We start from the raw sequence: 15,022 nt of genomic DNA on the forward strand, positions 1-15,022 counted from the left end.
ATTAAACCATATTTTACTTTCTAAAATTATTTCATGTTGCTATTAAGAAAAAAAAACGTTTCGAAAAAAATTTTACGTGGACGTCCTGATGTCACCCCATTTTGGATGTACCAACGATTACTCCCGAACAAATTGATATTTCAAGACCGGATCTTTTTTTATTAGTTTAAGAATTCGATGAACTGGGTCCGTATTTCATATCAGTAGCCTAGTATTTTTTTTTTAAATTGAATTTTTATTAAAATTTACTACGATACAACCGTACAAAGACAAACGAATTTTTCTTATTTGTCACGTGAAAACTATGGCGCCACTTGATTAAGCTAGATTTTTTTAGACTGCGTGCACATATGACAAGAAAAAAGGGCGCTGATATTTAAAAAAAAATAAAAAATAATCTGTAAGAAATTACTCAATTATAATTTTTTTTTTTTTAATCAATTACACAATTTATGTTTATCTTAAAAAATGAATGACCATTATGAGGCGTGCACTTTTGGATTTTCCAAATTTTTTCAAAAATAGTTTGAATTAAAATTTTAATTTTTTTTTATGTACTTATCCCAAAAAGTACAAAAAATAACTATTCAAATAATTTTTAAATTTATTTTTTAAGATCTTATGTTATCTAAACTGTATAAGAATTCTTAAATTATTTAAAAAATTTATTTCTTTAAACTTTTATTCCTCCTAAAAATTTTTGAACCGATTTTAAAACGTTTTTTTCTTATTTTATTTTTTAAATCCACTTCAAAAATTTTTAAATCGAAAAAAATTCATTATTCAACAAATTTAAAAATAAAAAAAAATCGAGTCTGACAACAAAACAAAACGTTCAATAAAAGCGTTTATTAAGGAGAATGAGCTCATAACATCAGCATCACCTAGTGACCCTCTGGTATCACTCGGAACCAGGTACAGTTTATAGATTCGCTGGTTGCTATAGCACAGAAAAGCTTTTAGTAAGTTGCATGCGGCCTTACCCGTCTCGAGGGCACTAGACACCAGTTCTAATGCATCCTTCGCTCAGTAAACCCTTAGTTTTACACACCAAAATACAACCACCCTCGGCCTCACCACGTCTCAAGAGAATTTACTTATCTATCAACTTCCGACCAACAAATGGCATTAACTGACCTCTTTTTTCCGTCCTCGTGTCCAAGTGATACTAGAACTGAACCACATATCGAATTCCCTTTCCAAGTAACCCTTAAACTTCGACTTCGCCTTGATTTTGTGCTAAAACTTTCCCTCCGATCCGAATCATTTAAAGTTGGGGACAATTTAAAGGGAATTATTCCCTCGCAATCATTTACAACCATAGAAGCCAGCTGAATCAGAACCTGAATCTGATATCTCAAAAGTGCGGTTCACAACTAATTATGTCTGAATGGGTAACGTGTGTGCCTGTCGCAGTAAGGACAGTCAGATCAACGCGGGGTCAATTTTGGACCGGGTCATCAGCCAGGCCAGTGACGAGGACCAGTGTTTGCTCTACCGACTCGCGAATTACAAGAAAGGCGGGGAACTGATCGAGGCGTTCAACCGCGGCGGACAATCCGAGGTCGAGCAAGTTATTCGCGGACAGTTCGGAATTCTGATGTACAACAACGGCAAGGGCCAGACGATAAACCGGGCCGAGTATCTCAGGTGGAAGTTCCGGGACTTGGAGCAGGTTGTGCTGCCGATAGAGGCCTCTCTGTCGAGGTTCGACCCCCTGGCCAGGTGGACCGACCACGAGGCTTGCTGGCAAATGCAGTACCGCGGCTCTCTTGGGGAGACTCTTCTTCACGTTCTGATAATCTGCGACACAAAGACTCACACCAGGATCGCTCGGGTCTTGATAAAGTGCTTCCCTCGGCTGGCCATCGATGCGGTCGAAGGCGAGGAGTATTTGGGCGCCAGTGCCCTGCACTTGGCCATCGCCTACAACAACAACGAGCTGGTCCAGGATCTGATCGAGGCGAAGGCGAATGTTTCTCAGCGCGCTATCGGGAGCTTTTTTCTGCCCAGAGACCAGCAGCAGCAAAGAGTCTCCAGGAACACCGACTACGAGGGGCTGGCCTATTTGGGCGAGTACCCCCTGGCTTGGGCTGCCTGTTGCGCTAATGAGAGTGTTTATAATCTTCTCCTGGATTCTGGCGCTAATCCCGATGATCAAGATTCTTTTGGAAATATGATTTTGCACATGGTTGTCGTTTGTGATAAACTTGTGAGTTGTTCTTTTTTTGTGGAAAAAATAGAGTGTAATTGTTACAAGTACGCGGAAAAAAGTAAACTGTAATAAATGATAGTCGATTTATAATAAGTAATGATCAACTGGAAAAAATTACCATTTCAAACAGTAAAATCGCGATTTTAAAAATCACTTTATGATATTTATCATTTAAATGCTATAATTTATTATTTACATGGAAGAAAATACTATTTCAAACAGTAATATTCGCTATGTGAAAGTCCAAAATGTTAAAGTATAATAATTAAGAATTTTGACTTTGATATTTGGCTGTGTTACAGGTCTACTCATAAAATCTCTACTTACAGCTATCAACGACATCTGCACTCAATTACATTTTTATTCGAAACTATATTCATTCAGTCACAACTTTATTCAATCAAATCTTTACTCTGATTCAACTTTACTCAATATTACTTGCTTTCAGGTAGAACTTTAATCAGTTACAACCTTACTAAAATTCGACAGTAGTCAATTACAACTTTGCTCAGTTTCAATTGTATTCATTTTTAAGTCTATTCACTGAATTTTTAACTCAGATACATCTCTATTCACAAAGAATTTATTCACTTACATTCGTAATCATTTACAACTGTACTCAAGTTCATCTCTACTCACGAATTTTTACATTATCAATTAACCATAAATTTGTGAATAGAGATGAACGTGAGTACAGTTGTAAATGATTACAAATGTAAGTGAATAAATTCTTTGTGAATAGAGATGTAACTGAGTTAAAAATTCAGTGAATAGACTTAAAAATGAATACAATTGAAACTGAGCAAAATTGTAATTGACTACTGTCGAATTTGAGTAAGGTTATAACTGATTAAAGATCTACCTGAAAGCATGTAATATTGAGTAAAGTTGAATCAGAGTAAAGATTTGATTGAATGAATTTGATTTCGAATAAAAATGTAATTGAGTGCAGATGTCGTTGATAGCTGTGAGTAGAGATTTTATGAGTAGACCTGTAATACAACCTAATATTTATCATTTCGTACCTAAAAAATGATCGCATGATATGTAAAAAAATATAAACTACAGTTACTAAATTTTCTGTACAAGCAACGTCAATATTTACAAAGTAAAATGGCAAATTTTAAACGCAACGCTAAAAATCAAACTATGATTATTGATTTGCTTGGACTGGTAAAATATATATTTTAAGAGTAGAATTTTTACTGTTTCAAATGTTGAATTTTCCGAGTGTGAGACCTCCCCCTTCTCTTCATGTATAGACTATTAATTGAAACGGCAATTTTTACTGTTTGAAAGTGTAATTTTTTAAGATGAGAGAGTCGTTAGTTACTATAATGACAGCTACTAATCACATTTTCGATATTAAATTATAAATTGTGGCTTTTTTATACTTTCTACATTAAGTTTTGTAATATTTATATTTGTGCCACCTCGATGTCTGCTGTACTGTTTGAAACTATTAAAATTAACCGGAATCCGAGTGAATTTTACAGTTTACTTTTTTTCGTGCATGATTATAATAATGATGATGATTATGGTGATCTTGATAGGATATGTTTGGTTACGCTTTACGTCATCCGAAGTTTCCAGCGAGTAATGGAATTGCTAACACAGCGGGATTTACACCTCTGACACTGGCCTGTCAACTGGGAAGAGCTGAAGTATTTCGTGAAATGCTCGAGCTTTCGGCACGTGAATTTTGGCGTTATAGCAATATTACGTGCTCGGCGTATCCACTAAATGCACTGGACACGTTGTTACCTGATGGTAGAACCAGTATGTTTTTTATTATTATAATGTTTTTTTTAATGAGTAATTTTATTTGTATAAAAATGAAGTAAAATAGAGTATCATATATAAGTAATGCATGAGAATTTAAATACGTTTTGCTTTTTAATTAGCATTTTAATTAGAATAATCTTTATTTATCTTACAAAAATATTTTTTAGTATAAAGTAAACCTTGGATGCAATTTAAAAAATAATGGGTTTAAAAATATCATTTAAGAGGTAAACTTTAAAATTTACTCTAGAGTAGAATCATATTATATTAAAAGTTTGAATTAATTAGGAATTGAATGTTACTATTAGGCCATAATTTATAGCTAAATTTGTCATTGAAGACAAATTTGGGGACTGGAGAAATAAAGGATAAAGGGGGGAGGGGGGACCTTACTCAGTAGGAATTTTTCGGTAACCGAAAAAATAATACAGAAAGCCTAGACCGGGACTCGAACCCGGATCGTTTGGTTACGCGCCAAAGGCTCTACCAGTTAAGCTATCCGAGACATTGTCCGTAATTACCATTCAGTCACCTAATAAATTTTTCGTAACATATTCATGAATTAAAAGTTACAAGAGTATTGAAATATTAAATTTCATTTTAATAGTAAAATAAAATATAAATTAAGTTTGATAAATTCGTTATAATATTATCTTTCGATTGAATTGTTCCAATGAATGATTTAAAAAAATTCTTAAATTATAATCGGATAGATAGCTAATTAATATTGAATTAGTAAATGCAATTAAATCTTATTAAATTTATCAGTTACAGGCACCAATACTCTCTTGAATTATTAAAGGTTCTTATAATTATTTACGAATATAATATTTGAGATCCGTTGTAAAATATGAGAAAATTCAGTATTTCATAGAAATAATTTATTTATAATTATTTGATTATCAAATTATAAATATTTTCATACCCCGTAAAGGTTCAGCCTAGTTAAAAATTTAACATCTTAAGAACGACTGTTCTAATTTAAGCTTGTAGATACTATAATAATTGAATTAATCGATTTTATCACTTTTACATAATGCAAATTGGGAGACTGGATGACATTTTATTTTGGTGATAACCCACTACTGTGTTTTATTTTTAAATACGAACACTCTTTGAAAACAGTAAATAGTAAATGACTCAAACTATTATTGAAATTAAATTAATTGACAGATGCATTTAAAAATAAATTCAAATGATTTATAAATTTAGTACAGTAATAAAACTTCGAACTCGATCCTGAAATATCAAACCCCGTGACAGTAACAAGCTCTCTTTAATTTTTAATATAGTTCCCATTAAAATAGTTGGCTTAGAAAATGTTTTATTTCTGATTTTAATAACTAATTTCGGCTTAAATAATTTATAAAGTTCAGTGCAATTCTTTTCTTCACATTCTATTAATGTGAATTCGGGAAATTATTTATTAATTTTTTAAATTCGATCAATCGAAAAAATTCCCGGAAGATTTTATTTTAAGAATCTACTTTGGTAATTATTTACAATTGGGGTCAAACCTATTTTTGGCCATATCTAGGTGGAAAATTATTATTTAAAAATTTTTTTTTCTGCTTGTTTTTACGTCGGATTTATGGTGGTGATATCGAAAATATCAAAAAATTAATATTTCGATAGCTTTTTTGCCTTCAAAAAGTTGGAAAAAATTTTGGCTCTTATTTTTTTGGATAAAATTCTTATTTTATCTTTTTTTAATGTTTTTTTAGAAAAGTACGTAAAAAAACGAACAATTTAAAAAAAATAAAAAATTGAATATCACAATTTTTTTTTAAATTTAAAAATTTTTTTGAAAATTTGTTAAAATTGTGGTAATAAACTTGTTTTTTTTTAATTGTTCATTTTTTTTTATGTATTTTTCAAAAAAATATTTATTAAAATTTAAAAAAAAATGAAAAATAAATGGTAGACCCCACTTGTAAATAATTACCAAAAATTTCCAAAAGATTTTCTCTAAAAATTCTATTTTTAAATTGTCGCCTCTACAACCCAAATTTAGTTTTTTCAGGCCAAATAATTTTTAAAATTTAATAAAATTATTTCTTTTACATTAGACAAAACTTCACAACTTTTTGTAATTTTATTAATAACTCCTAAGTAAAAAAAAAAAATTATAAATAAATAATTCTAAAAAGGAAATGAAGTTAACAATCAAAATAAGTCCACACTCGATCCTTACGAGTGGTAGAAACTACCATCTCTCTAATTTACTTAATTTTAATTAAATCCGTGTTTCTTCAGGCAGCCTCCTAATTTTTCCTTAAAAAAAAAAAAAAAATATTCTAAACAATTAAATTAAATATAAATTGGAAAAAATTATACTCCTGATACTTCAGCAAAAAATACTTATAGTTTGTCTGAAATGTTTCACTTACTATCGTTCTATATAAATATATATGTATCAAAATCATAGGGTTAACAACGTTACGTGCTCGGCGTATCCACTTAGTGCCCGAACACATTGTTACCTGATGGCGGTACAAGTACGTAACTGTTATTACTACCATTATTATTATTGTATAACAATTATAATTACAATAACCACAATAACAATTTATAATTAATACATAAAGTATTTTACCGGACCCGCCGGTAAGTTTACAACTAAAATAAATTATAAATCATAATAATAATAATAATATTGAGTTATGTGGATGGTTGTTTGTCATTAAATTGTTTTATAATGAGTAACGGGCAGATGAGATTTTAAAATCAATTACCTTTGAGGATTAGGTGGAGGTAGCTGCGAGTTGCTTAAGCTTCTGTTCTAACGATGCCTCTAATCAGTGAGTTGATTAAAGCTTAAGGTTGTTAAATTTCATCTCTCTCAAGCCCAGTGATTTAATAGAGTATACACACGCGGGCACTCTGGGCAGCCTATCTCTCTCGGGAGCTAAGTCTCTGGCTGTTTGTTGTTAATGGTTAAAGCTCCTTGTGTTCTCTTTTATTTCATACTCTACTGTACATACACTGTAGCATACACACGTGGGGCCTGGATCGGTGATCGAGAAAAGCCAATTACTTGACTGATACACCAAAGTGAAAGAGTCAAGATCCGGATCTAAATCGGATTAAAGAGATTTACTTATTTTATTTATATTTTTTTCCTCAACGGCTTCTTTTTTTATCGTCGGTAAAAGTCAATCACTACCGCCATTTTCTGTCATTCTCACTATAATTCTGAACTGGGGACTGGGTAATCAATCAAAGAGTTATTTTACGGTATTATAGAGGTTATAAAGTTATAAGCTATGAGGAATAATTTTTGTTTTTAATATCCAGCTCTATAAATTTATTTTTTAATTAATAAAATAAAATTTATGGATTGAAGCATTAATGAAAAAATTTTTTATCATAATTATTGTAAGTTTATTATGAAATAAAATAAATTTAAAAAAATCCTTTGTAATTTTAATATTTCAATTTTTTATTACATTGACTATAAAAATGTCCTTTTGAACAATTAAAAAAATTTTTAATTAAAAATTCTGCGTAGGGTAAGTGTTCCAGTAGTTGACCGGGCACCAGTAGTTGACCGCTTTCATAAAAAAGTCCAAAAATTATTATTAACTGCATTTTTTATGACCCTGAAATTTATTTTTAACTATTGTTGAACTTATAATCATTACAATGAATAGGTATTCCAAATTTTATTTAATTTTTAGAACATCGAAAATAATTCATGAAAATTTTTCACCGCATGATCTGACTAAAATCGGTCAATTACTATAGTAGAGTATCCGAGAGGCGACTACATGTTTTAGTTAACAAAAAAGTTTCTATTAGCTTAATCTTGCCAAATTAAATTCTGAAGTCGTCTTTGATAGTTTCTTAACAAATCTTTTAATAAGATTTGACAAAAACAATCAAATAAATACCAATTCAACGACCGGTCAGATACTGGCACAATAAAACACCGTTGTACCATCAATAAATGACTTCGGTCATCTATTGGAACCTGCTATTTTTCAAAATACCAGTGGTTGACCGCATGCACAGTTGTAAGTTTCTAACTTATATAAAATAAAAATATAAATATGTTTACGTGATAATATTATGTTTACATAAGTGTTGTTATTTAAAATAATTTATAATTATTAAATTATTAGTAATAAAGAAGTATTTATGCTTATTGTTTAATGTGTTTCAAATAAGATGATTTTTGAGTCAAGTTTAAATTTGTACACTGATAGAAGGATTTTTTAGCTATTAAAAATTTAATTTATTTAGAAGAAAAGAGTACATTTATTAATAGTTAATAAGTATTTATTTATATTTAACCAATATTTATTAACAGTTAATAAATCGTATTTAATAAATAATTTATAAACTGTTAATAAATATTTATTAAACCCTATGATAATAACAAACATCATTAAATATAAACAAATCCTTCCATCAGTGTAACAAGTTTAAATATGAATTTTTTTGTTGATATTAGAAATATATAGACATAAATTTATAGTAATTAATAGTTTATTTTAAATAATAGTTATTATTTTTAATAATTGCATACGTGTGTCTCAAAAAAATATTTTGCTTTTGTCATTATTGAATCGAAGTTTAATTTATTATAATCTGTTACTTTTTTATTATTATTAGTTTTGTTCTAAACTAAACGAATTTTGTTTACTAACAATACAAATCTAATTTAAATAAATAAGCATAAAAACATTATACATTAAACATAAAAAACTAATTAAAATTTATAAAATAACCAATGTTTGATAATCGGTCAACTACTGGAACACTCCGGTCAATTTACTGGATCAAGCCGGTCAACTACTGGTGTTTTTATCTTACCTGCATTTAAATGTGAATTTATATGTAATTTTATGAATAGTTCGATTAAATAACATCTCATATCAAAAACTTGAATATTTAAAGTTTAAATAAACTTAAAATTTTTTTTTTTTAGCACATAATAATGTTGATCCTTAATCGGTCAACTACTGGTACATTTACCCTAAGCAAAATAAAATAAAAAATTTTTTTTTTAAATAATTTTTTTACAAATTTAATTTTTCCATCTCCATTTTTTATCATTGTATTCCGAGCTATGAGTAATAAATTCTAGATTTAATAAAAATATATCCCACACAGAAAAAAAAAATTTCACTCGAATCAAGTCAATAAATTTGAAAAACTTCATCTTTGTGATTTGAATAAAAAAATTTTAAAACTAAGAAATTTTTCATAGTTTAAGTAAATTTTACTTGATTCAAGTTAATTTTTTTTCGATGCAATATTATAATCATAATTAATAATTGAAGATTTGATTAATAAAATTTTGAATATTTCTTCGTTAAAATCAATTTATAAAATCTCTCAGCAGAGAATTAATAAAGTACATGGTTAAATTATCCTTTCCCGAAAACTTACAAGGAAACTAATCAATATGCAGTGCACTAAAATATTCCCCGGCATCCTGAAATATAAATGCACATAAATTTATTCATAATATTCACAAGAAAGTAATGGAGGTGAAATATTAAATCCTGCAGATTGGAACTCAGCTCTGTTTATTATTTTGAACGGTACAAAAGCGGAGCACCTGGACATGCTGGACGGTGGGATAATTCAGCGACTGCTCGAGGAAAAGTGGAAGACATTTGCTCGCGTATGTCAATCACAATTACCATTAATTAATAAAAATTAGCGGTTTTTTCAATTTAAATGAACGAATCAATGAATAAATGGCTGGTTGATGGTAATAGCGTTACATTAAACAGTTACAGTTCCTGAAACGTCTAATTATTCTTGTATTTCATCTAACGTCTCTATCCTTGGCCGTTTATCTGCGTCCGGGAGAAATCGATGCTGACTTGATGGGATGGCCAGAGGAGTGGACGGAAATAGGTCGAACTATTGCCGAATGCATTACCGTCTTAGGTGTCTTGGGTTACATTTTATTCCAACTTGGTGGCGAGGTCGTAAACATTGGCCTTATATCTTTCCTCAAGCAATTGGTAAGGAATTTTTTATCATTATTTTTATATCTTCTTCATTTTTGAGCTTAATCGCCAGCTCATAATTATCAATCGGCTTTATATTTCATTTTCAGTAGCAAAGTCAATATTTAATCGTACAATATTTATGAGCTTGTAATAAACTATTGAAAGGGTCGTATATGTGACCCTTCAGGCCATTTCTAAAATTTTCACCCATTTTAGAGCTAAAAATTTGATAGTTTATTGATTTTTCTATCAGCCCGATTAAAAATCTGAAAATTTTTTAATAAAAGAATTATTTTAAAATTTTAAAACTAAACAAAAGTTTTCATTCAGTAAATTGCTCCAGAAATGGCTGCATTGATTTTTTAGGGTCAGAAACTCACAGAAAACTCTTTTTCTGCCCTCCGGCCAGAAAGTGGCAACTTTCTGGCCGCTGCACTAAACAAATTTGCCACATTCCGGCTACGTCGAGCAGAAAAATAGTATACACACCTTGGCCAGTAAAAAGTAAAGCCTCAGATCACATGTTTGTCAACCTCGGCTTCGCCTCGGCCAACAATTACATGTGATCTGAGACTTTTCTTATTTTACTGGCCTAGGTATGTAATATACTATTAAAAATAAATTCAAATAATTTATAAATTTATAACAGTAATAAAACTTTAAACTTGCTCCAAAAATATCAAACCGCTTGACAGTACAAGCTCTCTTTTATTTTTAATATAGTTCATATTAAAATTTTTAGCTTAGAAAATTATTCATTTCTGATTTTTAATAACTAATTTCGGCTTAAATAATTTATAAAGTTCAGGGCAATTTTTTTATTCACATTCTATTAATGTGAGTCCGGGAAATTATTTATTAATTTTTTAAACCCGATCGATGGAAGAAATTTTAAATTTATAATCTAAATTCTTTTTTTAGTAAAAAATAATTAAGAAAATCCAATATTTCTTTTACAATAGACTGAGTCTTAAAATTTTTCTATAATTATTTCTAATTTAATCAATAATTCCTCGAGAAAAAATTTCCAAAAGATTTTCTCTGAAAATTCCTCTTTTAAATTGTCGCTTCAACAAATCAAAGTTATTTTTTTTAGTAAAAATAATTAACAAGACTCCGTAAAAAAAAATAACTTCTTTAACTTACCATTAGATTGAGTTTTACTATTATTTCAATGAATTTTATTAATTTGATGTGTCCCATTCCGGTTAATCAAATTCGCATCAAATGAGAGTGCAGTATAAAATTTAAAAAACGTTTGAATGAGTGTGCTGACAAAGTTCTTACAAGCTTTCTTTCCGATATCTTGAATACTTATCTTGCGAATTCTTTCTTACGTGTCACGAAAACAAACTGCGCTCAATCAATCCAACCAGCCGAGCGAATCGCGACGAACGACGTAAGATCAATTGCTTTGAGTCAGTGAGAAGTCAAGAGGTTCCATGAAATGTTTCAAATAAAAATAGTAGACGAGGATTAACGACCCCAGCAGTAACATTGGTTAGACCTTTTTTATCCTCAACAAGACTAGTTGTTATGTCGATTCCACGATTTATCGCGTTACATCATCAATATTATTGCCCTTTCTAATTTCTCTCTTTTTAATTTACTCCCATTCTTATACACTAACTCATCAATACCTTCCCTCTAATTCCTGCTCACATTCTCATTGATTTTACTAAATGAATGTCGCTGTATTTTCAGTTAAAATTTTTCCAAGTATTAAAGCAGAAAAATTTTTTTTTTATTTTCATTATTAATTTTTTTTTCAACCAAAATTTTACAATATTAATACCGTAATTATTTATTTGGAAGCAAAATTTTTAGCGAAAATTTAAAGGACTAAAAATTTTTTATTTTCTGCAAAAAAAATTTTTTTTCAAAATTTTTATTTTGAAAATTCTCTTAGGTAAGAATTAAATTAAAGTGCTTAATTATTCTCCTGACACATATAACGTTAAGTACCTATCGTCTAGAGCTATCAATCAATTTTTCTACATTATTAAATAAATTTGCTAGTAAAATTAATTCTCCGAGTATTTAATATTTATAATTCCATTATCATTGAGATTAATCTCCATAAATAATTTAAACTAAATATCGATTTCCAGTAATATTAAGCCGGGTTTCACTTATGTATTTCGTCTTATAATTATCTCTAAAAAACATTAATGTGCAAAATACTAAGATTATTAAAATATGCAATCTATTTATTGCATTATTAATGTTAGCTTTAATGCAGTACAAAAATATCTGAGCTTACTTTCTTGATGATTATTGAGAATAAATTTTCTTGTCTTGAGAAACGGTCGAATTTTTTTTCTTTCTCTCGGTAATAAGAAGTAATTTAAGCTTTTAATTTAATGTTCATTACAATTATTTCTTATTAATAATTACCAACTAATGATAACGGATGAGAAGATTTCTCTTAGAGTTAAAAAGGCGTAGAAAAAAATTAAAGCTTCGATATAAAACGTTGACAAAAGGCTGCAAATAAAGCTAGATCAAAGCAATACTACTGAAAATAAAAATCAGCCGTAAAGAGAAGGTACACAATGGATAAATGCAAATTGAAATCCTACAAAAAAATTTGGCTTTAGATCACAAACATTTTAGATTTTTAAAGCGTACTATTTGAGACTTACGTATTTATAAATTTCGAAAAAAATTTTTTTTATTTTTGAGCTTAATTCATTTTTGTAAAGCGATTACCAAAAAAAAAATATAGTTTATCTTATTGGAAAATAGTAAATAGTTTAATTTAAAACTAAAATTATTGAATAAAAAAATTTTCTCTTCAAATAAAAATTTTGAATTAATTAAAACTAAATATTTAAAAGCAAGAGTCAATATTTTGAAGAAAATAATTTTCTTGAATCAAATAATTTATTTTTAATTGACTGTAAATTTATAAAAGATAATATCGGGATAAAGTAACGTACCTTCAACTGATGCACCTAAATTTATCCAAGACAGAAGTAAATTATAAATACTCAGTTCGACTGCCAGAAAATAAACTGTTTTATTGGGATTATATCAATAGTTACACGAATAAGAAAATATAAAACTGCAGGTACTTTAGTTATTAACAATGTATTTTTGTCCGCAGAGTCATGAACCAGCAAAATTTATATTCCTTTTAAGCAACATATTGATCCTTGCTTGCATCCCTTGCCGTCTGGCTGCGGATCGTCATCTAGAAGATGCTATTTTGGTGGTCGCTGTTCCGGGCTCGTGGTTCTTGCTGATGTTCTTCGCTGGGTATGTCGCTAGACAATTAACATATCGATACTTACGTTTATGGTCGCGTTTATTCAAGCGTCCAATTAAATATTTATGAACAGTGAATAAATTATGTTAAATAAACAATTCGTTAATTAATAATAAATATTCATCAAATAATTTAATATTAAAAAATTAATAATTAATAATTAATAAGGCTTATTAAATACTAAAAAATTTTTCTAGTAGTGGGTATATATCCATGAAAAAAAAATATATGTCGAAATATGTTTTAAATATATTAAAAATCTATAAAAAATATATAAATGTATTAAAAATATGTATAGTAAATATATTTTTAATAAGTAAATTTTGGCCGATTTTCATATATATATTTTATGTATTTTAAATATATTTTAGATATATTCAAGATATATCTTAAAATACATAGCTAAAAGTATAAAAAAAATATATTTTGAATATATCTAAAATATATTTGAAATTTATAAAATATATATAAAAATCGGCCAAAAGTTAGTTATTAAAAATATATTTACTATACATAATTTATATATATTTATATATTTTTTATCGATTTTTAATATATTTTTTAGGTATTTCGACATATATTTTTTTTTCATGGGGGTATATACCTTAATATGGTCATAAATGCTCATATATAATTTTTTGATAAACAATAGTGTGAAAAATCTCCAACAGGTGGCGTATGGCAGCTAAATCTTCTCCTTACAGGAGAGTTAAGTTTAAGATAATAAATAATAAAATATAAATTTTTTTTTGAATCTTCTAAATCAACTTTTGTTTAATACAACACGTTAAATTAATTTTCAATCCTCATACTAAGCCCGATAAGGCCACATATATTGACCAAATCGTTTGAAATTTTGCAGCGGGGATAAATGATGAAATAAACAGAGAATGTTTGATCGCGTCATCGTTTTGTCGCGGTAAAGAGCACAAAATCATTGTGACATTAATCATTTCTCTGGGAATGTGGCCGGATGTAATTCGAGAGGGTTCTCACTACACACTATACCGATCGACGCCACATGGCTCGTTGGCTGGGCGAGTGAATTATTAATCGATGATGCTTTATCATGCTAGTGATAGTTGAGTTGCGTCGAGTTGAGTTGAGTTGAGTCTAGTTGAGAGAGAATGGAATGGAAGGGAGTGCATCCAGTATTATATTACGCGAATGAGGTGAATGAGTACAAAATTGAGAGTGCTGAGCACAGAGCCAGAGGTAAGTCCTTTATCTCCACAAGAGTACTCTACTAGTCTGGTCGATGACAACAACCAACCTGATACTCAATACTCAATATTATATACACCCAATACCCTCAGATTTACGTTTGTTGTGCCATCAAGGGATGTATTTTTCGAAATATAATCTGGTAAGTGTCCAGACATGACGTCGCTTATTCGAGGTTTTCTAAATCCGTGGATTATTTGTGCAGTAGTCTGCCATTTATCAGATTCAAGTGGTTAAAGTGATCAGAAAAAATTTTACTTTTATTTTTGATGTTTAAACTTTTTAGAATAATATTAATTATTGTTAAAGTAAAATTTCAATTTAATTATATGATAGCTTTAAAAACAACTTCAATTGCTTTGTATGAAAACTATTGTATATTATTCAATTTCAGTTTTTGCAATTTAGTTAATTATTAATAATCCTGAGCTGGAAAGTTTATTAATTGGCTATTTTACAGTGATTAACTTTTTGCTAATTATAGTTATCTTTTTCGTCAAACTTTATGAATTTATTATTTTTACCAAAAATTTGTCAATCAAATATAAGTTAATA

The 15,022-nt window shown here is 28.9% G+C and overlaps 1 protein-coding gene across 2 annotated transcripts in view; it reads left to right on the forward strand.

Annotated features, from left to right (window-relative positions):
- The first annotated feature begins 888 nt into the window (after positions 1-888).
- LOC123259139 overlaps positions 889-15,022 on the forward strand; it is a 37,094-nt gene continuing 22,960 nt past the window's right edge. The window contains exons 1-5 of one of the 2 annotated variants that reach the window (XM_044719408.1): positions 889-2,212; positions 3,769-3,994; positions 9,520-9,635; positions 9,748-9,984; positions 13,082-13,233. In XM_044719408.1, coding sequence (XP_044575343.1) covers positions 1,391-2,212; positions 3,769-3,994; positions 9,520-9,635; positions 9,748-9,984; positions 13,082-13,233 — 1,553 coding nt within the window. In that variant the 5' untranslated portion in view covers positions 889-1,390. The remainder of the gene's footprint in view (positions 2,213-3,768; positions 3,995-9,519; positions 9,636-9,747; positions 9,985-13,081; positions 13,234-15,022) is intronic. The other variant, XM_044719409.1, reaches the window with a different exon arrangement.

The sequence above is a fragment of the Cotesia glomerata genome, linkage group LG2 (assembly GCF_020080835.1).
Source record: "Cotesia glomerata isolate CgM1 linkage group LG2, MPM_Cglom_v2.3, whole genome shotgun sequence".
Classification (NCBI taxonomy): Eukaryota; Metazoa; Arthropoda; class Insecta; order Hymenoptera; family Braconidae; genus Cotesia; species Cotesia glomerata.